The following is a 16,141-nucleotide window of genomic DNA, read 5'->3' as shown; positions in this document are numbered from 1 at the left end:
TGGGTTATACCTGCTGTGCTCAGGGTTTGCTTCTGGCTTTGTGCTCAGGGATCACTCCTGGCAGGGAATGAGTGTCCATACCTTGTTCACTTTTATCAAATCCATATTCCTTGCAACTGTCAGTCTGTTTCTAAGAGTTGCAATTTTAGTTTCCACATATAATTGAAATTGTACAGTATTTAATATCTTTGCATTTTCACAACATAATGTCCTCAATTTTCATGTTATTGCAGATGTTATGCTTTCCTTTTTTTGATAGCTAAGACTCCTTTTATATTAATATGAATGTACATAGATGCTTATGTAGACACATCACATTTCTTTATCCTTTCATTGGTTGGTGGGTAGTAAGCATTATTTATTTATTTTTTGTTTTGCTTTTTTTGGGCCACACCCAGCAATCCTCAGGAGTTACTCCTGGCTCTGTACCCAGGAATTATTCCTGATGATGTATGGGAGACCATATGGGATGCTGGGGATTGAACCCAGTTTGGTCACATGCAAGGCGAGCACTCTATCCACTGTGCTATAATTCTGGCCCTTAGGCTGTTTTTTTTTTAATTGGCTTTTATAAATATTGCTGCCAGGAGCAAGGAGGTGGCAGATAACCTCTTTGGGATAGTGAGTTCATTTCCTTTGGGTATATTTCTATAAGTGGGATTGCTGGATCATATGATACTTCTGTTTTTAGTTTTTGAAAACTCTCCCTACTATTTTCCACAGTGACTATACCCATCAGCCCTGTACAAGGGATTCCTTTCTCCACATCCTAGTCAGCACTACTTGCCTTTTTGATAACTTTATAACAGGTGATATTTCATTATTATTTTGAGTTGCAATTTCCTAATGATTAACTGGGCACTTTTTTCAAATACCTATTTTTATTTATATATCTTCTGTAAATGTTGAGTTAGGTCCTTGCTTGTTTTTTTGTTTTTGTTTTTGTTTTTGTGTTTGGGCCACACCCATCTATGCTCAGGAATCACTTCTGACAGCCAGTGCTGTGGGTGGGGGGTATAAGTGATACCAGGGATCAATCTGCAGCATATAGGACCGGTACTTTTAACCCCTTTCTCTCTGGCCCTCTTCACTCATTACTTCAAATTAGATTTTTTGGGGGCTATCGATGGATGCTCAGGCTGTTTTTATTACTTGATTTTTACAAAGAAAGTTGCAATGAACAAGGGGTTGCTAGATGACCTTTTTTTGGGTAATGATTTCATATGAATTTCACTATATTGCTTCATTGATCAAAAAGTCATACATTTAAAATAAGAATTAAAATTTAGTTGTTATAACAATAAAAAATGAAATGTACTTTTGAAGTTCAAATGTAGACTGAAGAATAGATTGTCAAATCTTAGGGAAACAATCAGATGTTTATATTACTGTGCACTTGACTGTAAAACATTAGAAAGTTGTTGTTTGCTTATTTTGGGGCCATACATAGTAGTGCTTAGGGCTTACTCTTGGCAAGGCTCTAGGGACTAACTGGGGTGTTGGGGATAGAATCTGTGTTGGCCACATGCAAGGCAAATGCTGTACCCGCTGTACCATCCTCGGTTCCATTATGATGAAGTTTCGTCTGAACTTTATAGAAAGATTGCTTACAAGCTCCGAACACTGTAATTGAGATGCTAGAAAGAGAAAATGATTTGTTAGCATTTTCCCCACTGATTTCGCTAAAAGTTTTTTTCAGGAAAAATAGGTCAGCTATAAACACTAATATATGATGTTATATATAATTTGGAAATTTGAATATGTTGGAAATTTTCAATTGTTATTCTGGAGGGAAGGATTTGTTTACAAAAGCCACCTTCTAGATTATTGAATTAGCAGTTTTGTTTCTTAGACAAATTAGTAAGACTTTATTACTTCTGAAAACAATATTACAACGATGTTTTGTTGGGTCTAGAATTCTGTATTAATCATTATTGTATCAATGTAGATTGTTATTTTATTATGCTTTGTATTTCACTGAGTTGTGTGTCTAATTTTATTTCTTTGTGTTAATTTTTTGTTACTTTTAGTACTTTATTTGAGCTATAGTTATACTAATATATTTAGATGTTTCTTTTTATTCTGTTAAATTTATTATGAACTGGAAGATTAATATCTTAAATGATTCCAAGCACAAAAATGTGTAAGTCTGCAACTGTACCTTATGATGTCTCACTATTAAAAATTTTTTTAATAAAAAAAATATCTCTGATGGTTTAAAAAAATATCTTAAATGATTTTTGAAATTCTTAACCATCTCCTCACTGACTTTCTTAGTTCCTTTCCTTCTTCAAATCCCTTTTGACTTACAGAACCTTTTCATTCTTGCTTCAGTTTAATTTTTCCTTTCATAGTTTCCCTAAAATGTTCTGTGTATTGCTTTGCCAGTTTTATGTTTATCTTTCTTTAATTGTGTATAATTATCATTCCATTGAGTTTTTAGTGTCTGTGTATATGCTTAGTGTGTGGGTGCATACAAGTTATATATTCTTCATCTTTTCTCTAATTCTTTCTAGGTGTGTGACTTGGTCTGTTTGCTTTTTTTGTGGGGGAGTAATTGTAAGTTCACCTTCAGGAGGAATATATCTGCAAATGCTGAGCTGTGCATACTGTATTAGATAGAAGGAAATTTTTATAGATGACCTAAGAGCCATTTTGGGTGGTGTTTGTGTGTGTGTGTGTGTGTGTGTGTGTGTGTGTGTGTGTGGAGCAGTTGTGGGGTGATCTGGATTGGCAGAGACTACATATATATATTTTATAATATAATAAGTATATATTTCAGAACTGTGGTTATAAAATAATTCTTTTGTCTATCTTTTGTAGCAAAAAGCAGTTAAACATTTTTTTGTGTGTTCTGAACCAGGGAATTTATTTTCTACTACATGCTCTTTGTTGAAGGTTTGAAAAGTCTGTCTTACGTACCTGTCATATTTCACTTACCAGACTTGTAGCCCTGTGTTTCCTATCTTAGCATTAAAAACCATTAACATGTTTCAATTCTTAATTGATTTTTTCCCTTTCTTCAGGAATTACCTAAGTTTTGGAAATTAGAAATTCCTATTTCCAAGCAATAATGTTTAAAAAATATATTTGTGTATTTATATATTACAGGAACAGTATATGGCATATTTGAGTTGAGGGTAGTAGGGCCACTTCTGGTGCTGCTCAGAGATCTTTTGCTACTTGAACCTAAACCCTGGGGGTTCAACTAGCAGCAAAGTGCTCCCTTCATGTATCATGTGTGTGTGTGTGTGTGTGTGTGTGTGTGTAACTTGTCTTAAAATTACATTCACGCAGTGAATTTCCTTATAACCATTCTGAAGGTTATAAGGTGAAATTACCAGAAGAAAAGAACAAGTAACCAGAAGTCACCTTGGAGTAACTGGTTTCTGATTGTCTTTTCATGAGTTTTCTAAGTGTTTATACTCGTGTCTGACACATAAAAGGAGTTTTTAGTCTGTGCTGTTCTTCCCCTCCACAGGCTGGGGATTGCACCTAGGGTGTCACATAGGCAACACAACTGCTACATTGCTGAACTATATATCCCTAGACCTCTGCAGTGTGCTTTATACATAACTTTTTTTTTAAATGTACTTCTACACATGAAACTATTACAAGATTAGTTTTTCATGCCAGGCATGTGGTTCCATCTAGTTTTATGAAGTTAGATTGCTAAAGTTATTGGAGAACCTGCTTTGTATATCTTTTGTATTTGTGTGATATATCTGCAGAATAAACTACCAGCAAAGGAATGCTTGTATTAAAGGAAAAAAAAATATGTTTGGTTAGAGACAGAAAGTTTCATATATTGTGAAATGTTACTTAAGTGGAGAAATTATTTTATTACTTATCTCTGGCATTAGTTGGTTTTATTTCAGATAGGGGCAGTAGTATTTTAGAATGGGCATTGCTGAAATAATTTAAGGGTGTGTTAGTGGTGAGTCATAGAAATAACTATGTGTTGTGGTTTAAAAGAAGAATTTGTACCATGGTTTTGAGATTTCACTGTTGTATGTAAAGTTAATTTTAGAAAAGCTGTTGTTAGCGGAGATCCCATGTCATGGAACTTGGTGCTTTCATTTTTAAGATTATCTTGCCTTTTGGTTGCTTTGAATGATCACTGAACACAGAGCATAATTAAGCCCAGAGAACCACTGTGTGTTGCCCAGTTCCCCCCCCACCCCCCCATACCAGGGGGGAAAATACAAGTCACTTTTATTTGGTTTTTAACATGAATATTATACAAAATATTTTTTCTTTTTTTTAACTGAAGCATCGTGAGATACAGTCACAAAACTTTCATGATTTTCAGTCATAAAATGATCAAACACCCGTCCCTCTACCAGTGTACATTTTCCACCAACAATATCACCAATATCCTTCTCACCAAATCTACTCCACCCCACCCCCTGCCTCTGTGGCAGATAATTTCCTCCTTTCTGTCTACTTTTGGGCATTATGGTTTGCAATACAAAGACTGAGGCCACTATGACAAACAGTATTTTTTATAGGAATATTATTGTTTGGAATCTAAATATCTCAGTCAGGGGCCCAAGTGATAGTATAGCAGGTAGGGAGGGCACTTGCCCTGCACATAACTGGCCAGGTTTCAGTTCCCGGCACCACATATGGTCCCCCGAGCCTTTCCAGATGAGATTCCCGAGCTCAGAGCCAGGAGTAAGCCCTGAGTACTGCTGGGTGCAGTCTAAAACAATTATATTTTAGCTGAAAGTATGGTTTTGATGAGGTATATAATACCAGCTCAGCTCAGATCTGGATAATCAGATTATGCCTTATTTTTTCTCTTTCTTATGTGTTACTTTAATTAATCTGAGTATATTGAACTTACATATTCTTGGAATAAGTCCCATTTGGTTATGTATTATTGCAGGTCTTTGCATCTCTACATTTATGTTCTGTATAAATATTGTCTGTATTATGCTTTTTTAAAAAACTGATGTCTGTCAGCTTTTGGTAATAGGGTAATACTGGCCTCACGTAAACTATTTGGAAGAATTCTGTTTCTTCAAATAAAGACATGAGAAGGATAGCCTGTAAATTCTCTTTAAACTTTGGTAAAATGCATTAATAAACCCATTTGGACTTATACCCTTGTTTAGGGGAAGTATTTTGATTAATTCAGGTTTTTCTTTTTTTTCCTATTTTAGTATTGGGAGATTAAATTATTCTAAGAATTTCTTTTAGGTTCTGTTTAGGGCATTAAGTTGTTCAGAGTAATCTCCTTTCCCCCCCATTTTTTATAATTTTATTTATTGAATCACCGTGAGAGCAGGTACGAAGCTTTCAGATTTAAGTCTTGGTCATACTATGAAGCACCGTAACTTCACCAGTGCCCATTCTCTACCACCAAAAACCCCAGTATGTTCCCATCCTGCACCCTTCCCCTACCTGTGGGCAGATGATTTCCAAATCACTCTCTCTATACTTTGATCACATTCAACATTTCCACACCACACCCACCATTATTATTTGAGATTTTACCCCAACACTCAGATCTGCCAAAAAGGCAACAGTAGACAATTTGTTTTCTATTGCTGGTCATGAATAATATATGATGTCACACGGTTGCAGTAGTGGCTGCGCAATTTTGAAATTCCGAAATTTTAACAATTAAATCTGAAGAGATTTCCTGCCAAAACCTGCTAGGTTCCGAGATCTGTTCCTGAGTCTGGGATCATGGCCATTAAGCAGCTTGATCAGGAGCCAGAGAGGCCTTTTGTGGGAGGCAACTCGCGGTCTTGTTGGGTTGGAGAGGAAAGGGCCGGCTCCATCTCCATCCCATGAGGCCCCGCGTGTCTTGTCACTGTGGGCCCAAACCCTGACTGTCCAATGGTCTCTGGCGGATGGCGGCCACCAAGCCGCCAAGGGGGAGCAGGCCAAGGCACAAAACCTATTCCCATCTGGGGTGGCCCAGAGCCGGTAACCTACTGCGTGGCCCACACGCATTTCTGCCAAAAGCCGTTGGATTTCAAGATTTGTTTCTGAGACTCTGGGATCATGGCTGTTAAGTAGCTTGATCGAGGGCCAGAGAGGCCGTTTGTGGGTGGCGACTCAGGGTCTCGTTGGGAAGGGGAGGAAAGGGCCGGCTCCATCCCCATCCCATGAGACCCCGTGTGTCTCATCACTGCGGACCCAAACCTCACTGTCCAATGGCCTTTGGAAGATCGTGGCCACCAGGCTGCCAAGGGGGTGCAGGCAGAGGGGCAGCACCCTTTCCCCACTGGGGTGGCCTGATGATAGTAACCTACTGTGTGGTCCACATGCATTTCTGCCAAAAGCTGCTGGGTTTCAAGATTTGTTTCTGATTCCCTGGGATCATGGCCGTTAAGCAGCTTGATCAGGAGCCAGAGAGGCCGTTTGTGGGTGGCGACTCAGGGTCTCATTGTGACGGAGAGGAAAGGGCTGGCTCCAACCCCATCCTGTGAGGCCCTACCTGTCTCATCACTGTGGACCCAAACCTGACTGTACCGTAGCCTCTGGAGGATGATGGCCACCGGGCCGCCAGGGGGAACAGGCCAAGGCACAAAACCTATTCCCACCTGGGGTGGCCCAGGACTAGTAGCCTACTATGGGGACTGGACGCATTTCTGCCAAAAGCCACTGGGTTCCAAGATTTGTTTCTGAGTCTCTGGGATCATGACTGTTAAGCAATTCAATCAGGAACCAGAGAGGCCATGCCTTCAATTATATAGCTGAGCCGGAGGTGGTTTGTGGGTGTGTCTCCCACATACCTAACTTTTGGCTGTTTACTTTTTGGTAAACTTTGCCCAGGGTTTTGGGGTCTGGCCAAAGGCACAGCAGCAATTTTGGGGTATCTGGAAGTCTGAAGGCACCATCAGACTGCTGATGCATTCGCCTCACAGGTAGAGATTAACCTGCTGGCAGCACCATACCCCCTCAGAGTAATCTCTTGTGATGTCTTGTATTTCTGTAATATCAGTTGTAACTTTACCCTTTTAATTTCTGATCCTGTTAGACTTTTTTTTTTGTTTTTTCTAAGTTAAGCTAAGGGTTTGTAAATTTTGTTTTTTCCAAAGAGCTCTTCATTTCATTAATCTTTTGTAATGCCTTTTAAATTTCTATTTTGTATTTCCACTTTAGTTTTTATTTCCTTCCTCTGATAGCGTTCTGTTTATTTATCTCCTTATTTATTTATTTTTATCTACCTAAGATGTGATGATGTTTGAGCCTTTTCTTATTGACCTTATTGACTGATATAAGTCTGTATAGATGTGATCTTCTCTTGAGTGCTGCTTTTGCTCTCTGTCCCATATGTTTTGATAGCACATGTTTTCAGTCTCATTTGTTTCCAGGACTTTTTTCTGCTTTGATTTCTTTCTTGATCTAAAGTTGTATAGGTATTAGATTAACAGTTATAAATCAAGGAAAGTTGATACTCTACTGTATGTACACTATAGGAATGATGGTGATACACAGTATAGGAATGATGGTGATGTTTTGGAAGTGCAACTTGTTTGTGGTAAGGGGAATCTAGAAAAAATTTGAGAAAATACCTAATTTCTAATTTAATGTCAAAATTACATCTTATGCTTTGATTTTTGCCTTCTTAAATTCCCTATGTTCCACCACATCATGAAATGCTAAAATCACTGGAATGAAGGGATTAGTAAATTTGTGAAAAGACTCAACTCCAAGTGAAGACATGAATGACTTCTCCACCTCTTCTTTTCTTTTTTTTTCTTCTTTTGGCCGCAAGAGTGGTATGTTTCCATGTATTACTCATATCAGGATCCTTTCATGTGATTTTAAAAATAGAAGGACATAGCATAATCACTATTTCTAGTTCCCATACACTTGAGTGTGTGTGTATGTGTGTGTGTATAGATTTGGTTTTTGGATCACAACCGAATGTTGCTCAGTGCTAAGCTTGAGCTGTGGCTCTATGCTCCGGGATCACTTTTGGCAGGGCTCGGGGACCAAGTGGGGTGCTGGGGATTGAACCTGAGTCTGCTGTGTGCAAAGAAGTGCCCCACCTGTTGTACTCTATATCTGATCGTACTCTACGCTGTACTCTATATCTGACTCCTATATTTGAGTTACAGTAGACAGAATAATCAAGTATATGATTTTAAAGCAATTAATCTGGCTCTCTAAGATTCAGATGTCATTTGGAAAAGCAGAAATATTGTGTATTTTGTGAGACTGAGTGTGCTTTTTTTTTTCACATGTAGGTTTTTTAGGATCACAGTAAGAAGAACACCATGGAATTTTATGAGTCAACATATTTTATTGTCCTTATTCCTTCTATAGTTATTACAGTGATTTTTCTATTCTTCTGGCTTTTTATGAAAGAAACATTATATGATGAAGTTCTTGCAAAACAGAAGAGAGAACAAAAACTTATTCCCACCAAAACAGATAAGAAGAAAGCAGAAAAGAAAAAGAATAAAAAGAAAGAAATTCAGAATGGGAACCTCCATGAATCTGATTCAGAGACTGTACCCCGGGACTTTAAATTATCTGATGCCCTGGCTATAGAAGATGAGCAAGTTGTACCTGTTCCACTGAATGTGGTTGAAACTTCAAGTAGTATCAGAGAACGAAAGAAGAAGGAAAAGAAACACAAACTTGTACCAGAAGAACAAGTTAGCAAAGAAAGTGATCTATCAAAGATTATAGGCAAAAAAGTAGAACCTGTCCCAGTTACTACACAGCCAACACCCCCTACTGAAGCAGTTGCCTCAAAGAAGAAATCAGGGCAGAAGAAGTCTAAAAATGGAAGCGGTATTGTAAATTATTCAACTTTATTGTGTCATGTATTTGTTTTAAGTACAGCATTAGAAGTTCAGAGACTGTGCCTGTAATCAGTTATGGATAGAAAATGTTAAATACTCAGTCTGATTTTGTTATTTTCTTTTGGAACACACCAGAGGGTACTCAGGGTTCACTCTTTGCAGTGTTTGAGGGACCTGGTGAACCCAGGCTTTCTGTGTGCAAGCATGACCTCAGCCCATTGAGCTCATTGGCTCAATTCTTAGCCTGAAATTGAGAATGTATTTTTCATTGTGTTTGCTTTCATTAATACTAAAATGTTGGTCAACACCTTTGTTTTGTTTATTGGCCACATCCAACCAACAGTGCTCAGGGATCACTTCTGGTGAAAAGGGGACCATTTGTGGTGCTGGGGGTCATAGCTGGGTTGGCCACATGCAGTGCAAGTGTCATACTTGCTGCACTGTCTCTCTGACCTGATTGCTGCTGACTCCTTCTTCGAGATGTGGGCAGTTAGAAATTATTTTTCACCTGTTCTGCATTTCCTAAATTTTGTAATTTTACTTTTTATTTTTTTTGGTTTTGGGCCACATGTGGCTGTGGGTGGCTCAGGGCTTACTTGTGGCTCTGTGCTCAAAGATCACTCCTGGAGGGCTCAGGGGACCATGTGTAATGTTGCGGATTGATCCTGGGTCAGCCATGTGCAACGCAAGTGCCCTACCTGCTTTCCTTGTTCTGTGTTTTTAGGAATCAGAGTAGTAATTATCCAGTTGAAAATTAGCATTTTCAGCCCAAAGAAACACAATACAAACATAGATACTAATTTACTACAAAGTCAGTGATTTTTCTATAGACTTATCATTCTTTCGTTTTTTGGACCACACCTGGTGGTGCACAGGACGTAGTTCTGGCCTTGCGCTCAGGGATCACTAGGCGGCTCTTGGAGCCAGATGATATGCTGGGGATCAAATTAAGGCTGTCTGTGTACAAGGCAAATGCCCTACCCCCTGTGCTGTTACTCTAGTCCCTAGACTATCATTCTTTCATGTGTACTTACCAAGTGGAAAATACAGAAAAAAAAAGTGGTGTTACAATAATTACTATTACAGAATAGCATTTATAGCCAAACTTCACATATTTACATTTTAATTTATATATTATGGAAATATTAAATATATGAAATAACTTACTGAAATGTCTAAGGACTTGAGGCTGAAGTGATAGCACAGTGGGTAGGGCGTTTGCCTTGCACGTGACGAACCTGGGTTCGATTCCCAGATCTCATATGGCCTCCCGAGCACTTCTGGGAGTAATTTCTGCGCGCATGAGCTAGGAGTAACCCCTGTGCGTCGCCGGGTGTGACCCAAAAAAGCAAAATAAAACAAAACAAAAAATCTAAGGACTTGTGAATAATGCACTTAGAATTACATTTTTCAACCAATACTTTATAATATCCCTGATGAGAATTACAGATACAACCCATGATTGTTTTAGTTTCTATTTTGTTGTTGATGTTTTTGATTTTGGGCCACATTTGGCTGTGTGCAGGGTTTTCTCTTGACTGCACTCAGGTATCACATTCCTGGCAGTCTCAAGGGATAATATGAGGCTCCTGGGATCGAACCTGGGTTGGCTGTGTGCAAGGCAAGCATTCTACTTTCTTCACTGTTGTTCTGGCCTTGGATTTATTTTGTAAAAAACTGGTATTTGTGTTATGCTATGCATTATACTACGTACTGAAACTATAGAGATTAGTACTTCAGTTTCAGGATGGTAGCATCTATACAAACAAAAAAGATTATTATGATACAAAAAATTCCAATAATTTAGATTTAGAAATACCATGCTTCTTATGGACATGTGTGGATTCTACTAGCTAGTTGTTTTGGTGTCTGGAGAAGGGTAGATAGGGTTTATACCAGAGAGAGGTAGAAACAAAAAGGAAGGACATGATAAATGGTGTGGTGGTGACAAAACTGCAAACAGTTTGCTCTGTATGAAAGAACTTCTCTGCACCATTAAGTTACTGTATCTTTTAGAGTTAAAATATTTGCTTTTAGCTGTGATCAAACCTGATCATGGTACTAGAGAAATAAGAGTAAGCACACCTCATTTTAGTGGGGGGTGAGGGAAGGGTCATGTAAAGCAACGGTAAAATGCGACTAAGTAAGATACCTACAAATAATAGATGTATAAGAAGTCAGAGCAGTTACTATTTGGGGAAACTAAGGGTGAGTAACTTCACAGAGGAGGCAGCATCTGAGCCAAATCTTCTAGTAAGAATAACTACCCAGCAAATAGTGGATTATTTCATTCAACATCAGAGTATTACATGAAGAGGCCCAGAGGCACAAGAGTATGGTGTTTTATTGAATGATGAAATTGAGGTCAGGGGGATGGTAGGTAGGAAATGAAGCTGAAAAGATGCACTGGTTAAATCATGGTTTTCATTACACAGTGCTAAGGAGCTGAGCTGTTAGCTTCAGTATATTAGCCATTGTTGAAGGTTATCAACCAGGTTTATATCTTAGGCAGATATACATTTTCAAGTGTGACTGAAAAATGGAATATAAAAGAAGGAGCATGTGCTAAAAGACTTTTTTGTTTGGTTGTTTGCTTGATGGTGATCAAGGGCTGCTCCTGGTGACTCTTTTGCTCAGGAGTCACTCCTAGTGGTACTTGGGAGACTATATGCAGTGCTGGGGATCCAGCCAGGGTCTGTGGCATGCAAGGCAAGCATCTTAACCCCTACATTTTCTCTCCAGCCCTTGAAGTCATCTTAGTAATGTTTAAAATCAATTGTGTAGTAGAGGTTGGATGCTAAGTTGTTGGTGAGAGAATTACATATCAGAATCTAAAATTGTATTGTTAATTCCCAGGTAAATTGTGATTTATAATAGTTTTATATTTTTTTGTAAGTTCATTGTTTGATAGGATATTTTTTATTTTTAATAAAGATGATCAGGATAAAAAGGTGGAAACTCATATGGCCCCTTCGAAAAAGCAAGATACATTACCCCTCCTTCAAGAGATTAAACAAGAAAGTGGATCAGGAAAGAAGAAAGTTTCAACAAAGAAGCAAAAGACAGAAAATGGTAGATTGTGTAGAATGTATTTTATAGATGCTAATTTGATGGGGTGGGGGAGGTATTGTTTCAGCCATACTCAGTGGTACTTCCTAATGCAACCCTGACTCTGTACTCAGAGATTGCTCCTGGCAGTACTCAGGACCATATATGGTACCAGGAATCAAAACTAGATTGAGTACTTTCAAGGCAAACACTTTGACCCCTGTACTATCTTTCTAACCCCTATAAGTTCTAATTCCAGAGAAGTACAATAGCCACAAGGACTTCAGGAACTTTACATGCTTTTTAAATTCCCAATTTGATATGTACTATTAACAACTGTAATCTAGTCTAAATCCAGGGTTTTCTTTTGTCTTTGGCTTTATAGTGGATTAGCCCATGAGAGTAGATGGTGTTTATGTGAAATTTAAAAAAGATAAAACACATTCTCTTAATTCAGTTTTTAAAGTAATTTAAATCGCATACAAACTATTCTAAGTTCCTAAACTGTTTGTATTTCTATATATCATTTAAAAATTATGCTTGATGCTTTTAATTTATTATTATATTCTCAAGTATTAACATAATCTGTATAATTGGAAACATCTAAAAGTGAAGTAGCAATTTTCGCATGTTCAGGATTGTTTAGGAGAAAAACTTAGGTATGTGTGTGGCAAAGCAAAAAAGAGTGCTAAGATATTGTTGAGAGAGTTATATATCAGAATTTTAGCTGTGAATTTGATGTAGATGAAATAATTTTCAAGCAATATTAGGTTGTGGTATCAATTACTGGTAGAAAGTAAAAATGGAAAGAGAAATGAAATCCTTATAGTTTCTCCCAAATTATGACATCAAGCAGTCAGGTATAAGAAATATATTACTGAAAAATACTGGTGAGATTTAAAGAATCTGACATGCACTAAAGTTTTTCTTGAAAGGTAGGAAGCGCCTGGAGCACAACTGGCTCTGACCCTCCTGACTGTGGCAGCCTTTTGAATTATTTGGCTCATGCAGCATTCTATTGTGAACCCCTGAACATCGAACAGTTTAGCTGTTTGCCCTATTATTACTGGCAGTGACCTCCAGACCCCCTGAGTACTGCTTGTGAGGACCTCCCCTTACACCACTGTACCGCCAACCCCCAAAGTCAAAAGAAATATAGGGATTTCCATATGAGTATAGAAATTTGAAATTTGTGTCTAACCAACAGACATCAAACTTTAGAGTTCTTTTCATTAAAATTAAAAATGTGGTATGGAAGTTTCCTTCTCTCCTTTAACGTAATTCTGGAAGTTTTAACTCAGAGTAGCAAGATGTGCCAAAGAAATTAGAAGTATAACTGAGAAATGGGAAGATACCTGCATGAACCTTGACTTATTTTTGTAACTAACAAGAAAGGAACTCAGTGTAAAACCATCTACTACTTTATAGCAATAATTTAGTTAAGTATAACATAAAGACAAATTTATAGTTTTTCTTGAGCCCTAAAATTAAATGTGGATGAATTTTTATGTTAAAACAGAAAAGAAATGACCTCTAAACAGTGTATAAGAAGAAATTTTCAAAGGAAATATAAACACTTTAAATGATTTAAATAATTTACTTTAAAGTTAATATTGATCTCATACTGCTTTAAAATGTGTTTTACATGATAAAATAGGAATTTAAAACCAAATAGATGTGGTATTAGAAATTTGAGAATAGTGACACTTATTATTAAATTTGTATGCATACATGTTTTAAAGTACAATTGTGAAAAGTTTTAATTATGGTTTTCTTGAACTTAAATTGTAGTGTTGGTTGATGAACCCCTTATTCATGCAACTACTTATATTCCTCTGATGGATAATGCTGACTCAAATCCTGTGATGGATAAGAGAGAGGTTATTGAACTGATTAAACCTGACCAAGTAGAAGGAATTCAGAAAACGGGGACTAAAAAACCGAAGACTGAAACCGACAAAGGTACTTACTGTACAGAGTGCTGCAATCTATTGTATTACAAAAACACGTTTTGAGTTCTGGTAGAATTTGGTACATTTTCTCTCAGAACAATGAATTGCAAAAGGCCATTTTTGTACTATTTTGTAGTAAGAATTTATTTGTAGTTTTCTAGTTCAGTTTTCTTAATTTGGTTGATGTGATCTCTGAAATTTAACTTACCTGAGGTTTCATAACTTTTTGTTGTCAGCTGATCTTTTCCAATTTTCTGCTTTCTCCTCTTATGGCTTTGTCTTTTTTTTTTCTTCATGTTGTTTATTTTTAGGTCTCACCTGACTGTGCTCAGGGTTTACTCCTCACTGCTTGTAGGGATCTCTTCTAGTTGGGGCTCAGGTGACCGTATGAGATGCCAAGAATTGAATCCAAGTTGGCTGTGTGCCCTACCCATTGTAGTGCGCTACCCATTTACACCCCCCCCTTCCAACCCCTTGAAATTAGGCTTTATTTGCTTATTTATATTTTTAGAGGAGTTTTAAGTTCACAGCAAAATGGGAAGTGCAGAGTTTTTCCATATACCACTTCTCTCCACCATCTACTTAAATTTTTTTTTTTTTTTTGCTATTGTTCCACACTCAGTGGTGCTCAGGGCTTACTCCTGGCTTTGCACTCAGGGATCGATCCTGGTGGTGCTCACGGTGCCATACGGAGTACCTGGTTCACTACGTTCAAGGTAAATACTGTACCTGCTGTGCTATTGCTCTGGCATCTGCATTTAAAAATTTTAAAAGTAGCTGAAGTTGTAAAATCTCCAGCTCCTTTGGATTTACTTTTTTTTTTTTTTAATTTTTTTTTTTTGGTACTACACCTGGTGGTGTTCACTAGCTTACTCCTCACCCTATGCTGAAGGATTATTCCTGGTAGGGTTAGGGGCTGGAGCAATAGCACAGCGGGTAGGGCGTTTGCCTTGCATGAGACTGACTGGGTTCAATTCCTCCATCCCTCTTGGAGAGCCAGGTAGGAGAGCCAGGTAAGCTACTGAGAGTATCCCGCCCACACAGCAAAGCCTGGCAAGCTCCCTGTGGTGTATTTGATATGCCAAAAACAGTAACGACAAGTCTCACAATGGAGAATTACTGGTGCCCACTTGAGCGAATCGATGAACAATGGGAGGACAGTGCATTGGACAGGGTTAGGGGCACCAGATATAGTGCTTGGGATCAGGATCAGACCCTGGGCTCCTTTGGATTTAATGAGTTCTTTTAAGAGGAAATTGGTGCTTAATATGAGAGCCCTGGGGGAATTGTTGAGCTAGGTCCATCATGAGATATTCCCTGCATTGATTTTTTTTTTTTTTGGTTTGTTTTGGGGACACTCCCAATGGTGTTCAGGGCTTATTTCAGGTTCTGTGGTCCGGGATCATTTCTAGCATGGGCAGGCACAACACTGCATGTACTTGCTCTTTTCCCTAGATGCACAGATTTAAAAAAAAAATGTCAGTGTTGCTTGTATGCATGTGATCTTTGTGAAATTAGATTTTGTTTTATACCTTAACTGATTTTCTCACCTACAAAGTATGGTTTATATGTCACAGTATAAAAGTTAAATAAGAACATTTGTGAGCATGCTTATGTATAGTAGAGACTAGCATATATTAGACTTTCAGATGATCATGAAAAAGTGAGGGCATGTTGGTGCTTTCATACTTTGGCTTGAGCAAAATTTTAATACAGTTTCATGTTAAAGATTTATGTGATAAAACAATTTTCTCTCTTGATTTTGTTATTTGACCTGAAACGTAAGTTCTTGGTTCTGACCTTTACTGAAGTTAATTTCTTGGATCTTTTAAATCCTAATCTGCCCTATCCCTCCCTTTTTTTTTAAAGAAAATGCAGAAGTGAAATTTAAAGATTTTCTTCTGTCCTTGAAAACTATGATGTTTTCTGAAGATGAGGCACTTTGTGTCATAGACCTGCTGAAGGAGAAATCTGGTGTGATACAGGATGCTTTAAAAAAGGTGAATATGTTTTGTTTATGGGCCTATTTTGAAGTATTGATCAGTTTGCTATGGAATACTTCTGTAGTGAACTAAACTATTACTGAGTTTAGCCTTTCACTCCAAAGCACGTAGTCACACTTGAAAGTTCTAAAATACAGAAATTATTTAATTTTTCCCATACTAATCATACTTCTGTAGTTAGGCCTGAGCCATTTGGTGTTTTGGGTAAAATGAATATTTTCTAACTTTTAACTAAGATGATTTATATAGCTTTAAGTTTGTCAGTTGGCTAAATACAGTGTTCCTTTAAAAAAAATTTTTTTTTTTTTGAGTTTGGGCTACATCTTCTAGTTCTCAGAGGTTACTCCTGGCTCCTGGCAGT

The 16,141-nt window shown here is 37.7% G+C and overlaps 1 protein-coding gene across 11 annotated transcripts in view; it reads left to right on the top strand.

Moving 5' to 3' along the window:
• Positions 1–16,141, top strand: part of KTN1 (kinectin 1) — a 106,193-nt gene that overhangs the window by 15,434 nt on the left and 74,618 nt on the right. For 10 of the 11 annotated variants that reach the window (XM_056133201.1, XM_056133198.1, XM_056133197.1 and 7 more), the window contains exons 2-5: positions 8,214–8,766; positions 11,712–11,849; positions 13,617–13,787; positions 15,647–15,777. In XM_056133201.1, the coding sequence (XP_055989176.1) occupies positions 8,244–8,766; positions 11,712–11,849; positions 13,617–13,787; positions 15,647–15,777 (963 nt within the window). In that variant the 5' untranslated portion in view covers positions 8,214–8,243. The remainder of the gene's footprint in view (positions 1–8,213; positions 8,767–11,711; positions 11,850–13,616; positions 13,788–15,646; positions 15,778–16,141) is intronic. The other variant, XM_056133196.1, reaches the window with a different exon arrangement.

Source organism: Sorex fumeus, unplaced genomic scaffold, assembly GCF_029834395.1.
Source record: "Sorex fumeus unplaced genomic scaffold, SorFum_2.1 ptg000098l, whole genome shotgun sequence".
Taxonomy (NCBI): domain Eukaryota; kingdom Metazoa; phylum Chordata; class Mammalia; order Eulipotyphla; family Soricidae; genus Sorex; species Sorex fumeus.
The sequence above is the reverse complement of the archived record's forward strand: the minus strand, read 5'-3'. Positions and strand labels throughout refer to the sequence as shown.